Below are 16,615 nucleotides of genomic sequence, written 5' to 3'. Positions count from 1 at the left end.
TAGCTACTAACTTTTTTCTCTCTACATAAACATACTGGTTGGTTGTTTCAGCAGCTTAAAGGGCTTATTTTTAGTCTTTCAGATGGGAAGTGGATTCTCACTGTCAAAAAGAAAATGCTGAGTCACTTTATTGCTTTTTTTGCTCTTATTTGGCAGCTATCAATTGTTACTGATTCCTAAAGCAACTGTAGCACATTATAGAAATTACTGGTAACTGCTTATTTCTTGAGTGACAGCACAAGTACAAAATGGAAGTCCTCTTTCCAAGGATTGCCCAGTGTGCTGAATACACTGGGGCAGAACATTTGTGGTTCCTTGGAGAAGATCTGTCTGCATGCAAAGAGCCTGTATCTTATTCCATGTAACAAATAATAGTCACATTAGAACAGTTTATGTTGAACAAATACTTTTATTTACAAGAGCTTATGTGGCAGTTTTGAAATAAAAAAATGGAACAAGTCTACTTTCAGTCTTCAGCCTGGATTAGATAAAGCCTCCAGCTTGATTGTTTTCTTATTTGGCATTCTAATTTGGAGATTAAGTTTGCAGAAAAACTATAATAATCCAGTAATTTGGTACCAATCTCAGTGTTGAGACCCACATAGTACAGCTTAGTCTCTTCGTACATAGAAGATATTGTATCCAAGTTCAACCATCCCCCCAATAAGCAGGGCCCACAAAGGGATAAATACATAGGCTAGTTTCATCGTAGTAAATCGTTGCAGTTTAGCACAGAGGGCAAGGCAGAAGGCTAATTTAAGTAGCATTGCAATGAGATACCAGGTTTTTTTCTTGATGTTTTGCGAGCCATTGCGAGGGTCAAAGCCAGACTTGCAACGTCCAGCCATTTTTACAATTAACATAACTAAAAGAATAGTATCAAATATCCAGACTGGAATAAAAATGAGGAACCAGTTCCACGGTGCTTTCTCATCCAGCTTCAGTACCAGCATGATCAGGAAGAGTAATGTAAAAAGCCATGTCAGTAGTACTCTTTGCGCCAGGGACATTCTCATTTAAACAGCCTTGAGAGAAGTCTGCTGTCACCAACAACCTAACAAAACAAAAGAGGGAGGAGGCATCAAAAGGTGTCACTACACAAGCATTAGGCACACTCCTTAAAGGAGACTAATTTCTTGTTCTTGCTTTCCCTCCCCTTCTAACCTCACCTACATACTGCTTCCTAGAATTTATTTTATAACTGCCATTCTCAGCAAAGCACTCTGTTTTGGTCCTGTCCACCATTCAAGTGCCTTAAGTCAGCTGTGTAAACTGCCTTCATTTAAATTTGTTCTACAAAACATTCTTTAATCCTAAACTAGCTGTCAAACTCAGATTTTTGTATGCTAAGAATATGTTGAGATCCACTTTCCTCCAGTACTGAGGTACTCATAGTTAACACCTGAAAATAAACCCGCCCGTTCTCTCTCTATAACCAAATAATCAGTCAAATGCAAACCAACTAACAAGCACAAGTAACAAACCACCTGAAAGGTCCTGTAGTCCACAGAGCTGCAGCTGAAAAGACCCAGTAAGCACTACTACCACTTTCTCTTAAGCAGCAATCTTAAAACTCTAAAGGCTACAGATACCTGCCAGAAAGCAATTATCTAAAGTATGCAGACACTGGCTGACAGGAACACTATTTAGGTTTACTGGCTTGGTAGTATATTTAAATTTCTATGTAGACATGAGAAAAGAAAAAACAAGGACAAGTTACACCTGCCACTACAGTCATAAAAGTTAGTTTTTATGTTCCTAACTGAAAGGCTTTTACCACTGCATCTGCCAGAAGCTTTTCACTGCAAGTATAAAACACAGGGGTGAGAAGAACTATGGTTTTCCTGAAGATTTCATGCTACAAAGATGGATAATATATACCAGTGAAACAGTACTGAAATAGGTTTAAGTATTTCAAAAATCTGAGATTTTTAGAGATTTTATAATTCCCTTTAGAATACTGATATTCTTTCACTTGAAATAAACTAAGCTTTCATTTGTTCCAGATTACAGGAATATTTAAATTACTGAAAGTGAGATCTCATATTTTGAAGCATCTAATCCTCATCACCAGACACCACAAGGGAAGGACAAGACCTGCTTCCCCCTGTCCCCTCAGTGCCCCTGGCCACAAGCTGCTGCTGCTTCCTCTGTGTTATTACTGATGCTCACAAGATCACCCGATTAAGCTATAAAACTCACTGAACAAGCAGAAATCTATTAGGACCTTTTTCTTTGAAACCAGGTTAGCTTTTTGTCAGATTTGCAAATTGAACCAACTTTATGCTCAGGTAAGTGTCAGAACCAGAGTGGGGGAAGTAAAAGCTGCTGGTTTAACTGGTTAGGAGATGACCTGCCACATTAGAGCCAGGGGATAACAATCTTGTACACCACTAAAATTATCCTACAATTTAAATGTGTCTTCTGAGACACAGTTCAACAGACCTACTTTTTTGTTCAGTCTGGGTTTGAAGTTTCAATGGATTTGATTTAGTGGATAGTAGTGAGATCTCTCTTAAGGAAAAGATTCAGTTTAGCCCAAAATAATGGAGTTACTGTCAGTGCATCCCCTCCCTTGTGTTAGGGCTGACACTTCTGTGACCCAGAGCAGCCCAGTTCCTTGAGCTGAACTAGGAAAAGAAAAGTTTAAAATACTATTTTTGTAGTTTGCTTTTTGCTGTCTCAGTTCTGCTCAGATCACCAAGGGCTCTGGGGAAAGCCAGTCACTGGCAGGGTGGAACCGAGACCCCCTCCTTAGGGAAGGGGTGAAGCTTAGCAGTCACATTCAATGTTGGAGTTAATTGCTAAGTAGACAAAAAAATTGAAGGACGTTTAGATAGCATTGCTCTTTTCTGGTTATAGAAACATACCTAAACCAGCTGGCAGGTGCACAGGATTACAGAGCAATTACTATGACCTGCCTGAAACTTTCCAGTATTTTGAAAACATTCCCAATATTCTCAAGTGCAAGTCTGCAGCTAAAGTGAAGAGAATAGCGATCTGAAACGTAGTTTCAACATTCCTTTCATGAGAATGTTTTTGAAAACTAGTTCTAGAAATCAATGCTACAGACACTACAAGAAGGAGAAGCTCTTATTAGCAAGCTGGAGAAAGCAGAAACCAAAGAAACAGGCTGGAAACTTGGGCCTGAAAGAAAAAAGAATTCAACACTGTTAGATCAGGTTATTAGATACTCAAAGAAGGTGCTATCAACTGTCTCTTGAGGAAATAGAAAGCTACTGAAGATGTATTAGACAGGGCTACTCAATTTGAAAGTTGCTCACTTGATGAAAAGATTCTCAGTTTGCTGAAGTGTTCAGAAGCACTTTAACAATTTTCAAAAGCACTGGCAGAAAACTCAACATGGGACATTATGCTGCCTTTCTTTGAACTAATTAAGAGATAACTGCAAGACTGGACAGGACTGCAAGGCTCCATTCAATTTTTGAGGCATTTTTTGATAAAAACTCAAGCAAATCCAAGTGTACTTTTGAGATCTTATAGTTCTATAGTCAAAGGAAGCTACAAAATTTTAAAGACTGACAGCTGGGCATACAGCTGACATAATGATGAAGGGTTTGATTACATGGAGCACTTGACCATCTCTCATTAGGAAAGAAAGGAGATTATTGGCAGATTCTCAGCAAGAGGCCAGCTATCACAGCACTGGAAAAAGGATGCAGATATGGTACAAGTCTGAACTAGCTCTTCTGGGAAAACACCGAAGAAATGTCAAAGACAGAGTGTAAAAATAAAAAAAAAGCTCTCAACTCCTTATAGAACTCATGTAATTAGCAGGAAGTGAAAGTTTCCACTAATGAGAAACACTATCTAAGTAGCATTACTGACCTTGGTGGGGTGATCTACATAATTATAATATTATGACAGCTAATTATATCCTGTTTAGGAAAAAAAAGCAAAGAGGAGAGAAACTTACACATTACATTCAGCTCAATATTAATGATCTATAAATTTAATTTAAACCTTGACTACTGCCTAACAAAGTTCAGAAAATGATATTATACTAAAACTAAATTAAAAAGAACTCTAGTTTGATTAAATGACATTTTAAAGCCGATTAAGTAGGCATGAGTAATTTAACAGCTGGAAAGAAATATTCCAGTAGCCCCCTTTTAAAACCACCTTTAAACTAGTCCGATATGAATACAGGTTAGGTATTCACAAGTTCTCCTCGCAATTGATGCACTCTTACTTCAGATAGCCTATGTAGGTTTAAAAATGCAAATAAAGTCAAACTACAACTGAAGTGGTTGTTTTACTGTTTTTCAGCGAAACGGAGACTCCCGAGCGCTGAATTTGGCTGGGGAAAAAAAAAAATAAATCAGAAACTATTCACAGGAACCGAACGAGGAAACTGGTAAACCAATCGCGGGTGCCGGGCTAGGCAAAGCCTGCGACAGCAATGGAACAGCCTCCCGCGGTGCCCTGAAGAAGACTGACGGTTTCCAGCCCAGGCCCGATGCAGCTTTGCCGGGCACGGTCGTTACCCTCGGCCACCTTCGTCCAACACGCCCCCGGGGGGGGGCCGGGGACCGCCGAGCGCTCCCTGCCCCGCGCGGCGGCAGCGACCCGGGGAGCCGGGTCCGACCCCCGCGGGGCGGCGGCTCCAGCAGCTACTGGACGAGCAGGGTAGGGCCGAGCCCGGCGCCCCGCAGGCGGAGGAGACCTCCCGCCCTCCCTCAGCCCCCGCGGCTGACCCTGGGCCGCCCAGCCTCCTCCGCAACCCCGCTCCAGCCCTCCTCGCCAGCCCGCCGGTCTTCCTCCGTTCCTCCCTGGGCCGAGCCGGCCTTCTCCCGAAGCTCCCCCGGAGAGGCCCGGCTTTCCCAGCCGTGGCGGAGGCCCTGTGCGTCTGAGGAGGAACGGGCGCGGCGCGTGATCCTAAGGTGGGAGCCCCCGCCCTCACCACCTACCGCACGGGCCCGGGCCGCCCTGCGCCGCTGCCGCTCTCGCAGGGACCCGCCGCCTTCCCCGCGCAGGGTCTCGGCGCATCCCCCTCCCGCCCGGCTATGCGGGACCAGCGCGCAGGTGAGCGGCCGGCCAGGCTCTCCCTGCCCGCTCCACCACAGGAAACCGACCGCCTCCCTCCGCCCCGGGCCTGGCTATTGGGCAGCGGGGACGCACGTCCTACCGCGCCCCGCTGTCACTGGGTAGAGGCGACGTCGCTCAAGTTAATCCCCACCTCCCTCCATAGCTACCCGGCCGTGGTGACGCCCACCAAGGTCAGCCAACCCCCTCAAGGCCGGCGGCGCTTCAGCCTTGAGCCCACCTCCCTTCATTCTTTTTGGCACCGATTCGTGCAGGAGGCTGTCTGTTACGTCGGCCCCGCCTCTGCCTGGGGGCGCTGTTCGTCAAGCACAGCCCCACCTTCCTCCCGCTCTCGTTGGACAGCGCTGCCGCAAGTCCCGCCTCGGCCCCACCCCCGCAGGCGGAGGGGCCGCTGATGGCTGCCGGCTCGCGCGCGGCTCCGCCCCCGGCTCGGCGGCGCGCGCTCTCTCGGGTGGCGCGCTGTTGCTGCCGCCGCCGCTGCCGCCGCTCGGCCGCGCACCGCCCCTTCCCCCGCCCCCCCCCCCCCCCCCCCCCCCCCAGCTGTTGCCTCGCGCGCGCCCGCCGCCTCCTCGCTGTCTCGCGCTCCCCTCGCTGCCGTTGTCTGCAGCGCGCGCCGGCCCCGCTCCGCCGCCTGCCCGCGGCACCGGGCGACCGGTAAGGTCGGGGGGACCCGCCTGGGCTCGGCGGGGAAGGAGGAGGCGGGTGGCCGGCGCGGAGGCATCCCCGCCCCGGCGGTGGGGGAGAAGGGGGCGCCAAGTTCCCCGCGCGGCTGGGCAGGGGTGGGGGCAGGCAGGGGTGCCCGCTCGGTAAGGGGGGACAGGGCGGGGAGCGGCGGGGAGGGACGCGCATCCCCGGAGGGGCGCGGCGGGGCCGTCTGCCGCCGCTCCCCTCGCCCCTGGCCGGGCGGCGAGAGCGGGTCCGCTGCCGGCCCGCCGCCGCGCCGGGGGCCTCCCGCCCGCCCGGGGCGGGGGAAAGCCTGGCCGGGGGAAGGGTGGGGAGGCCCGCGGCCTCCGCGGCGCCGAGGTCCCCCTCAGGCGGGAGCTAGCGCGGGTGTCCGCGCCCCCGGGGCGGTGGGGCTCCGCGGGCGGCTGTGGAGCGGGCCCTGCCCGCCACGCCGTGTGGCCGCATCAGGTGCGGGCTGCTCCGGCCGTCGTAGGGGGCCGCGCCGTCCCGCTGAGCCTTCGGTAGCGGGCGTGTTGGCTCCGGTCGCTGAGTTCGCTGCGGGTGGAAGGCGCTCAGTTAGGCGTTCAGGGCTTGAGCTGCCGGCCGCTTCCGTCCGTGCTATTCCTGCTTGCTCGGTCTGACTTCTGCTACAATGCACCTTTGCCTTGGTAAGTTGCTTGAACCCCTCTCGAGCTGCTTTAATGCCTGTGTCAGGTGGTGGGACTTTTTTCCCCTTTCCTTTAAAGGCCCTAAATTTCAGCATTTTCATCTGTGACCTCGTCTCCTTCTGTATTCGTGTATTTTACACTCCTTCCTCTTCCCTTGATGCTTTCTTTCTATTCCTTACTCCTTTCCTTCTCTCTCCACCTAACCCATCCACAGCTTGTGTGTTCTCCTTGGTTTTCAATTTGGGAAACTAAATGTTAGGCTACTCCCCGTGAGTTCAAATTTCTTCTGTCGTATTAATTTTCCTGATAAGTCCTTTATTTGCTGTCGTTTTTATCAGAAACAAAGGAGAGAGCAGTGGGTGAAAATGATTATGTAGTAGTGGAACTATCCAGGTGTCAGCCTCTTTTACTTTTTTCATACGTACTCTCTGGGTGCATGTGACTTGTGTGTATCGGATTCAATGACAGTTTTAGTTCATATTCTCAAGCTCTATGCTTGGTATTTTGTCTTTTACTGCTTTTGCATATTATTGGTCACTTAAAAAGTAATGCTGCTGAGTCTCGCATTTTGTTCCGAATTTGCCAGCGTCTTATCCATCTGTCATGTAATTAACTGGAAGAAGTAATTAATTGGAAAACCTGACTTGTTGAAAGTACTTTAATTAATGTTCTGAAATTCTTTGTGATGAAACATTCCTCCAGAAAATACAGCTGGTTTTACAATTTTGACACACGAGTTCTCTAATAGGAATGAGACTAAATACAGTGTGTCATCAGTAATTTGCCTGCTTATATCTTCCTGTTGATGCTGTTAAACAGATGGTGGTATCTGTTTTATCGGGGAGAAGTGCATTACTTGAAATAACCTGTTAATCCTAGTGAGTGAATGCTGGTATCTTTAGTTGCACTTAGGGTGGTCACTAAGTGGCAGAAGGATGTATTTCTGTTATATACATTGGCGCTTGGCATGAGAAGTTTTTGTTTTCCTGGGGTTAGAGGCTAAAAGTGTTCTGTGAATAAATCTCTGGGTTATAAATGGGTGTATGTATTTGGCTACTTGCATAGCTCTGAAGGTTTTGGTGATCTTCTTTGATTTGCCTCTTTATTTATGACTCTCTGGAAAGAATAATCCTTTTCTCAGAAGTCTTATTTTTGTTCCAGTAATGTGTTTATGAATTGATGTATGTACGCACATCATACTTTTATCAGTTTTGACATTTTTTCTCCCCAGAGCTCTACTTTACAATATTTGCAAACAGTTTTTCTTTCTGAAAATGAAGGTTGAGAGTGATACTTGGAACTGGTGTGTTTAAGATCCTGATGCCCGTTTGAAGTGGAATGTTTGTGCAGTTGAATTTTCTGTTGCTATGTTTTGCTGCCAATGTGTGTTTTTATTCTGGATATAAATATTATAAAGGATAAAACATGAGCCTGAGTCATCTGAAAAAGAATTTGGAAACCTAGTTAGTTTAACTCAATGCTTATAGTAGAATTTTTTCCTCTTGTGTTGTGTGGAATGTGACATACAAATAAATTGTCAGTAATTGTTGAGAACTCCACGGAGCATTTCAAGTATTCTGGTAGTACTGTATTTCTCCCAAAGCAGAGTTAGCTCAGCTCGTCTCAGAAAGCTGGTCTCAGCTGTATCCATAGCTGTCGAATATTGGTGTGAGCTTTGGGAGGACTCAGAATTCTGTAGGCTTTGAAATTGGAAACAAAGTATTGATGTGGTATTGGAAGAGATGCATAGGTGCATTAAAAAGACTTCCAGTCAACTTTCTTTGAGGTGGTTAACAAGGCAGCGAAGGGTGGAGCTCTTGGAGTTGAATAATGCTGTTCCTGTCACAGCTGGCAGGGGTCACTGGAAAGCAGTGGACATTATTTTTTCCCAGTTCTCCAAAGTTACATATACCGTCTTCCCAGACTTTTTCTAAATATTGTATCTTCTACTTGTTTATAGTAGAAATTTTGTTAAAGAAATAAAAACATCATTTATTTTCCTTTCCTCAGGACCCCTGTGAGTGAGAGTGATGACAGTCACAGGTGGGGTTTTTTTTTGTCTGTGAGGAAGTTCTTTCATAATAAACAGCATGCTCTACAGATTCATCACCAAACAGTTTATGAGAATTTTTAGCTAGGCTTACTAAGGGCACAAAACTTGTACAATTACTTTCTTTGTTTGTCTTCTCTCATTTGAATAACTTTTTTAATCAGTCAGATGACGAAACCAGATTTGATGGCAATTGAAAGACATTAAGTACCTACACAGTGACAAATATTTATAAAACTTTTGACAGGTAGTGACCCAAATTAGTAGTTCCACCTGAAGAAAAGCAGTTATAATTGAGTCCCTTCTTTCTTCAGAAGGAGAGCAACTGCTGGCCAGTCTACCTGCTAAGCTCTGAGCCATTGTGGTGTTTACTGCTACTGGCTCACCCAAATAGTTGGGGCAGTTGGTAATATGGGTGGGGGGCAGGAAAAAAGTGTTGGGTGAGGTGGAGAAGGACAGTAGGGAGTCACAGGGCACTGGAAAAAGCAGACAGACAGTTGCTTCTGCCCATGGAACAAGGTAGGCCTGTTTTTTCTGTAAGGTTTTCTTGTTTTACAAAGGAAATAAACCAAAACTGGTTTAGGATACCTCTGTCAGAGGTAGTGCTCCTTCTGATTGTTCAGGGACAGTTGACCACTGCTTACTCTAAGATATGTAGTGGCATGAAAAATAAAAGATTTTGAAAGCTGTAAATATCATGTTTTCTTCCTTGAGTTTACTGTGCTGTTATTCATAAAGGTCCTTCTTGCTGGGTACAGAGGAAATGGTTAACTACTTGACAAAATTATATTCAAATTTGTAAGGAGAATACAAAGAGCTTAATAAATTGCCTATAGGGGAAAAAAGAGATAATAGCAATTAGGACTATAGTGTATTACTGTGTGATGTTTGGGTATGGTCTACATGCAATCAGAATAATTTAGGTTCAAAGGGGTCACTGGAAGTCATCTGTCTGGTCCAACCTCATCTCAAAGCAGGGCCAGCTTCAAAGTTGGAATAAACATGTGTACATATATAGAGATACCCATTATGTTGTCAAGAAATTTGGAAATACAGCTTAGGTTTGTGTTTGTATGTTTGGTGGGTTGTTTTTTTTCAGTTGAGGGGAGGGTATTGGAGAATTCATAGAGCTATTCTCTTGTTCCTTAATTTACATGTGTAAAGGGGATTTTTTCCAAATTTGCTTCTGCTGGGAATACTCTAAGTGAGACATGTAGTATTCAGTATTTAATTCTTTGTTCATTTGAGGTGGTCTTGGTAGACGTACTCCAGAGAGACTAGATGGCTTCCTGGAATGAGTCCAAGCATTGGATTGAATGGCTATTTGCAAATACATTTGTGGTTCTTAAAAAATAAAATACAATTGCAAAGTGGGAGAAGAAATTAAAGCAGTATAGCATAAAATATGAAGTCATGCAGGCCTTGGATTTTGGAAGTTGGCCAGCGCCAGATGCTTTTGGGGGTTAGGTGGTTGGCAGATGCCAGCCTGGCAGCTAAACACTCTTCGTGTTCAGCTGTCGTAAGGGACAGTTTGTTCTATGCTTGCCATGTTGCTCATACGCTTTCCTTGGTATTAGCTACTGGCCATTGTGGGGTCGGGTCAGGTAGAGTATTTGTATGGCCAAATGCAGCCAGTTATCTCTTTGGACATTTTCTTGCATCCTGGGTCATGAAGCTTTAGGTTCCCTCAGTTGTGTGTTTATTTTTTTTTCCTCTTATTGTTGTTGTGTGTTTAAATAGCTGCTTTCTTTTTGAATCTGAGTAAAATCTTGGCTTCAGTGACTTCCTGTGGTACTGAGTTTAACACTCTAATTATGTGTTGTAATATAATATTTCTCTGTTAAAAGTTTGGCTTTGCTATCCTCTAAGCTCAGTTAATGAATGAAGTTCCCTGTATTATTGGAAACTGTTGTATTCTTGACTTTACTTTCTGTATATTTCTTAAAGTCTCATTTAATTTATAATTCCTTATTTTTCTGTTCATGCTCACCTGTCTCAACAGGAGAGTCTTTCAAGTAGTTGGTCATTCATAGCGCTTCCCAGAACACCTTCCCCTCCCCCAGTATTTTAATGTTCTTCTTCAAATAAAATACATGCATTTCAGGTCAGATTGCACAACTGTTCAACAGAGCTGTACTGCAGTGTTTTCCTTGTCGTTGTTCTTTTATTCAGGTGTCACTGTGCTCTTCTGACTGTAGTATATTGAATGGAAGAGCTCACTGTGCTGCCAAATTTCCCTTCTGTACTTCAGATGCCTGATTTTAAAGCTTTGTGTGGTGTAGATAGTTCATTCCTGTTTATGCTGCCTATTCATTGTTAAAGTTGATAAAATTCATTGTTAAAGTTCATCCATATTACTAATGTAAGATTAATTGACATCTGGAAAAGTTACTACTTCAAGTTTTCTTTTCTTCTCTGATGTATAAATATAAATATAGTGAACACTGCTGGACCTATTTACAGAAGCTTGAGGTTTGGAATAATAGGGCAGGACGCTGTTCATTCATTTAAAGACTTAGTACTTCATAAAAACTCCAGGCTACTGGTCTAAATAGGGGGAAGGAAGAGAGGGGAAACAGCCTTATTTAGTCCAGGTTAACTCTGTTAATGGTACTTCTGAAGGCTTGCAGGTGGAAATCCAGTGTTCAAGTTGGCTTCAGTCAGAGCTGCCTCACTACTGGCAATGGTATTAGTGCTCATTTTATTCTGCAGTCGATAAATCTGTGGGGCTAATTCAGGCAAAAACTGCTCATTTACTCAGTAATGGTAGTCAGATCCTTGAAGCTGTCTGCCGTGTGATGGGCTCCAATGCTAGTAAAAAGAGGGATGGGACCTGGTGACTGAGGAGAAGGGTAGACTGTGGTAATACTGGTTTAGATTGGTTAAAACAGTTGTGAAGCCTTGCTAGGCCACCCTTACCTTCTCCATTGGCTCTGTGTGGACCTTATGTGTCTTTAGTGAGTGATTTCTTTTGCTGAAAGTTACCTCTTAAGACGTCTGGGAACGAGCAGGAATGTGGGGCATCTGTTTATTTGTAAGCTAACATTTGCTGTCGACACCTGATGAAGCAATGGTGTTATGAGTGTCTGTGTTCATCTTTCTCCTAAAAGTGTAATGGTTAGCATACCTGGAAAGATGGAAGTTGTGATTTCTGGGTGCACTCATCCTGAGTGACTTTAACATCAAACATCTGGAAAGAGCTAGCCACCAGGGCATGTGTATACCTGAATGAGATCCTGAATGTCTGTCCTGTCACTACTGGGTGATCAGGTATGTGAAAGCTAGAGGAACATAAAGAAAGCTGACTAGGAAGATTTAGTCCGAGTTCAGTTTTGGGATTAGAATGCTTCTATGTGAAAGAGAAAGAGGGTTCCCAGATGAGCTCCCTAGGATCTGTGTGTGCTTTGCCTTGTACTGGCACTGAATGGAAGAGCTCGCAGACCAGCCATGTGTGATCCAAGGAGCTTCTAGGCACCTGAGAAGGCAATAGATAGGCCATGTTATTCAGAATGGATGCTGCTATTAATCTTTAACCAATTATCCTATTGTCATGAAGAAAGTTGACCTCAAAATTTTGTTCCGTTTTCTGGCTGGTTTTTGATCTGTGGCAACATTTGCTTTTCACAAACAACAGTCTATTTAGAAGCCTTTGACATCCTTTCAACACCTATTTGAAAATCCACATGTTTTATCACTTGCTCTTGTTTATCAGTCAGTTTGACATGTTCAGAAATGCTGATAGACTAAGACATGATCTTCCTTTGCAGCAACTGCTGATTAGACCCTATCAGATAGTCTTTCAGGTGTAATGGTGTTCTATTTTTAACAATTGTTTTGAGGAGCTTGCCAGATACACATGTAGGGCTTACTACTCTGCGATTCCTTGCTTGGATCACTCCAGAGACTTTTTGAAAAATACAGACTCAGCATTTACTCCCGTGTTCCTACAGAACAGTGGCTGTTACAAGAGACTGCAGCTTTTTCTGGCAGCTCAGCCACTTCATGCCTCAGCTGCTTCAAAAACTTGCTGGATAACTATTTGTAGAACATGATGCAAACTTGGTCATTTAGGAGTGGTTTTTCTACTTCCTGACTGTACTCATTGAGAAGCCACAACTCTGCTGCGCATTGCCTGGTGACAGATAAACACCTCTTCCTAAACACCAAGTCAGTTTTTTCAGTAAGCAAGATTTATTGTCGCAGGAAATTACTGTTGTGTTTAGAATCACAAGGAGGAGAAAAGGAGCATAGCATTTTATTTCAAGGTGACCACTATATTTTGGGATTTTTTGATTTTTTGAGTGTTTAAGAAGAATGTATATATAAATGAAAAACATAGGATTTATAGAGATTGTGTTCCTTAATAAAGTTGTTACAGTTCTAAGAGCAGATGTATACATGCAATAATTCTAGGGTTTTCTCATTATAAGATTGTGAATATGTTTGATGGGATATGTATGTATGTAGTATTCAGTACAAAAAAACAGGAATTAAAAAGAGCAGAACTTGAGACTGACATATTCTTTTTTTTTTTTTTTTAAGATGCAGTATTTTCAGGAGTGTTGTGGCTTGTAGGTCTAGCATGCTGGCAGCAATTACTGCATTTGGATTAATGGGAATTTTGTTACTACCATCTCTTATAGAAGATAAGAGACAAAATTAACTTGGTTATAGTCCCCTTTAAGGGCTTGAATTTTTTCCGCTTCATTAAACAATACAATATGTTTTTTCTTAATTAATAAACAGTGCTGCAGGCTCAGGAGTAAATTGAGAGGTGTAGAATCCTGGACTTCTCACTACAGAGTCTTTCCCCCCTATTTTTGCAAGTAAGGTAATTATGAAATTGTGTCATGTCACTTCAAATGGAGCCATGAACAGAAACCAGTTATGTAACAAAATTAGGAAATTTGCACAGACCTTAAGGCTGAGGGCACAGATTCCACAAATGGCTACAGCAGTTGCAACAACTGCAGGCAGTGTTCTTTCCCAGAACCTGAAATAAACCTCAGAAATCTTGATACTCAACATTTTGCTACTATTTCAGACCGTTGTGTAATTCACTGGCAAAGCAAGTATTCCTTGGGAGACAGTTATTTTCTGTGGTACTTCCTTGCTAGTTTGTCCTTGGGATATTGGCATTTTTACTGGGGAAGTGAAGATAGTTAAGTCGAGCCTACTTCCCATCAGAATTTGAAAACTGATTCTCACTGCAGGCTCTGTGCTGCAGCTGCAACTGTGAGAGCTTCCTGCTTGGGATGGTAAGTGATAAAGGGCATGAGCTTATAAGGAAGAATAAATATACAGTGGCATAGGATCAGGTACTGTGGTTTGTGGGCTAAATACAGAGGCCTGAGAAAGCATCTGTTTTTCAGTAACTGACATCTTAGTGGAGGCACAGGCAGGTATGGACATGCTGACAAATGTCTGTATGTGTCATGATATATGATGTTTGGTACGTCTGTGTTCATAAAGAACAGGGCTGGATACACAGCAGCCAGCATCGGGTCTGATTCATATTTTATTATTTCTGTTGTTGGCCTGATAAATTCCTCAGAATCAGTAAAACTCCCCAAACGGGTATCTAGAGATGTTCAATGTTTTTTTCACAATTTTTTGGGGAGTGATTTGGTGGTGGTGGTGTTTTGGTGGGGTTTTTTTTTGTTTGTTTTTTTGTCTTTTTGTTTTGTTTTGAGATAAAGAACAGTTTGAAAATTCAGTCTCTTGAGCAGTGTCTTAGGAATGCTGGTATCAAATTTAGCAGAGTTGTTGGTGTTCTTTGCAGAAAGCAAGTATGTTAATTCCTTTTTATTTACAAACTATCATGCTGTTCCTTTGGGAAAGCAAGTATGTTAATTCCTTTTTACTTACAAAGTATCATGACCTTGGATTGCAAGGCAACAACTTGGGGGGGGGGGGGGGGGGGGGGGGCTTGGCTGACAGGCAGCAAGAGTATTTTTCATGCTGGCTGCTGGATATGGTCCTTAGGTTAGCAGTGTCTGATTTTTTAATTTTATTTTATTTTTTTCCTTCCCTATGGCTGCTTCAGATTTTCTCAAGGCTAGATGAAAGGAACGTGATAAAACTTCCACGGGAAGGTGTGAACCTGGGAGTGACAAGTTTCTCATTTGCTTGTATACAATTTGCAATTCTGAAATGCTGTTTTGAGAACAGCATGCATAGATAAAGTACTTAAACAGAACACTGGGTGCGTTATATAGTGTTTGATGTTCCTTTTAAAAAAGGAAATGTAGGTTTAATGGTTTATTTGTAATGCACATGAAAAGAATGTGTCTTTTGAAATGCTGCTTCAAGGGTTTAATCCTGTTCTTGGTGGCAGCACCAGAACTCCCATGGATTTGAGTGTAGGAATGATGACTCCTGGTAAGTTGTAGTGGTCTATCAGCATTACACTGAAACCTGTGTTGGTTTGTTGTCATGGCAGAAGCAGTTTTTCAGTCAACAGTGGATGCCTAATGACTAAGGTGTTTATTGGGCTCATTTAAAATTAACTTAAAATATCAGATTATGTCAATAATTTGCTGATAATATTCTGTTTTTGATGTTGAACCTAGAAAGTGAGAGGTTTTTTCTGCATTAAAGTTATTATCTAGCTGTGTGAGAGCAGGTATGATGTTTTGCTTTTAAATGAGGTTGTGTGATACAAATGTTGCTACAAAAATAGTAGTTTAGACCATAGGCTTTACTATTCTCATTTGTTGTCTCTTCTTACTCTTCATACCAGGAAATCTTAGTGAAATTATGCCTGTGATTGTGAAACTGTAACATGGAGGATATAACATAATGGTGAAACAGTTCCATTGTGGAAAACACTTGAAATTAAGTTCTAGTATTCTCATGGCTTTATGCAGTAACTTTTTAAAAACTGCCTTTGATTTGCTGCTAAGAGAAGCTCTTCTGGAGGTAATAAAAATCGATGGCGTTTTAAAAAACCGTTTGAAACAAATGCCACAACTCTGCAATTTTTACTCCTAATGATGTCTAGTAAACATGCAACTTCATCATTCCATGATCATAATGAGTTGAGAAGGACATTCAAGTATTGACTAAACAGTTGAATGGTATCCTGACCATTCAGGTTGGGATTGTTATAAAGGAAACAGGTTCCTTGAAATACTTAGTGATTCACAGTGTTTATGGGCAAGGAAAGTTACTATTTGGCTATGCTCCCTTGCTTCTCTTGTATTTTTAATTATGCCCTTTTTCTACTTGACACTGCTTAGACTTGTATATTCTTCCAAAAATTGTAATTTTTTGCCTTTGTCACTATAAGAAGCACTGTTTTATTCTGAACTTCTGTTGGAGTTCAGAATAGATTTTATTTTTCTGTAGACTGTTATTTAGAAATGTATGCATTTATGTCTGACTTGGGTCCCCAAAACCCTGTAGATATGAGTAAAATTTTTAAATATACTTACTTTGACTTTATTTAAATCTGTAGTGTAGTATCTAATCCTGTTTTACACAATAAGCACTGCACTGCTTGAATGAGCGTTAAACTACCTGAAGACATCTAAATATAGATTTCTGTGGCTTTTGAAAAACTGCTTATTTGGTTGCAAGGTGTAGTGTGTACTTAAAATGCAATATGATTATGCTTTGAAATGGCAAAGAAATAGCTAAGAAACCCCACTACTGGATAGGGATCACCAAAACCAGGTAGTCATCTATTTTTAGTTTTAAGAAAGTAATGCTGTTTTGATCAAAATGTGTTGCTTGTTATTTGTAGTGTTAACTGTGAGTTTGACGGAAATGTGATGAATGGCTCTGTTGAATGTCCCAGAGATGTTGTGATCAAGCTTTTATATTTGGATGTTCTGTCTAATCTCTGAAGTTGGGACTATTTTTTGTGTTGCTCTTAAGTCTCCAACTAGTTAAGATTAAGTTAATCTCGCTGTAGTGACACTCACAGGACATTGTACAACTGAGTGCCAAAGCTGGTCCCTGTCCTAGATGCAGGTATTCCCCGCAGAACATGAAACAAATGGCTAGATCCGGAGAGGCTGGGAGGAGAACAAGGCAGAAGAATAGGCAGTGCTCTGCTGTGCTTGTGAATGTGTATCAGCTCTTTTGATTTGTTCAATTTACCCATTTGGTACTGATGTGCCTTAGAGCCTAGCTTGTACAGTCTGACTCCAGTGTCAATATC

General features: G+C 42.8%; 2 protein-coding genes across 3 annotated transcripts in view; one reads left to right on the top strand and one right to left on the bottom strand.

The window, feature by feature from the left end:
* Positions 1–389: 389 nt before the first annotated feature.
* TMEM60 (transmembrane protein 60) lies at positions 390–5,110 on the bottom strand. The gene is made up of 2 exons (XM_074869892.1): positions 4,932–5,110; positions 390–1,054 (listed from the first exon to the last, which is right to left on the bottom strand). Exon 2 carries the CDS (start codon positions 1,014–1,016, stop codon positions 612–614), a length of 405 nt encoding a protein of 134 aa, XP_074725993.1. The 5' UTR covers positions 1,017–1,054; positions 4,932–5,110; the 3' UTR covers positions 390–611.
* Positions 5,111–5,609: 499 nt separating this feature from the next.
* The window catches only part of PHTF2 (putative homeodomain transcription factor 2), a 71,084-nt gene continuing 60,078 nt past the window's right edge, over positions 5,610–16,615 (top strand). For both annotated transcript variants that reach the window (XM_074869876.1, XM_074869875.1), the window contains exon 1: positions 5,610–5,721. The gene's annotated coding sequence lies outside the window, so the exon portion shown is untranslated. The remainder of the gene's footprint in view (positions 5,722–16,615) is intronic.

The sequence above is a fragment of the Strix uralensis genome, chromosome 5, assembly GCF_047716275.1.
Source record: "Strix uralensis isolate ZFMK-TIS-50842 chromosome 5, bStrUra1, whole genome shotgun sequence".
In the NCBI taxonomy this organism is placed as follows: Eukaryota; Metazoa; Chordata; class Aves; order Strigiformes; family Strigidae; genus Strix; species Strix uralensis.
This window is presented reverse-complemented; position numbering and strand designations above follow the sequence as displayed.

What these genes read in the sequence shown, in the direction of transcription:
- TMEM60 (XM_074869892.1), bottom strand. Translation starts at nt 1,016, where the DNA reads ATGAGAATGTCCCTGGCGCAAAGAGTACTACTGACATGGCTTTTTACA.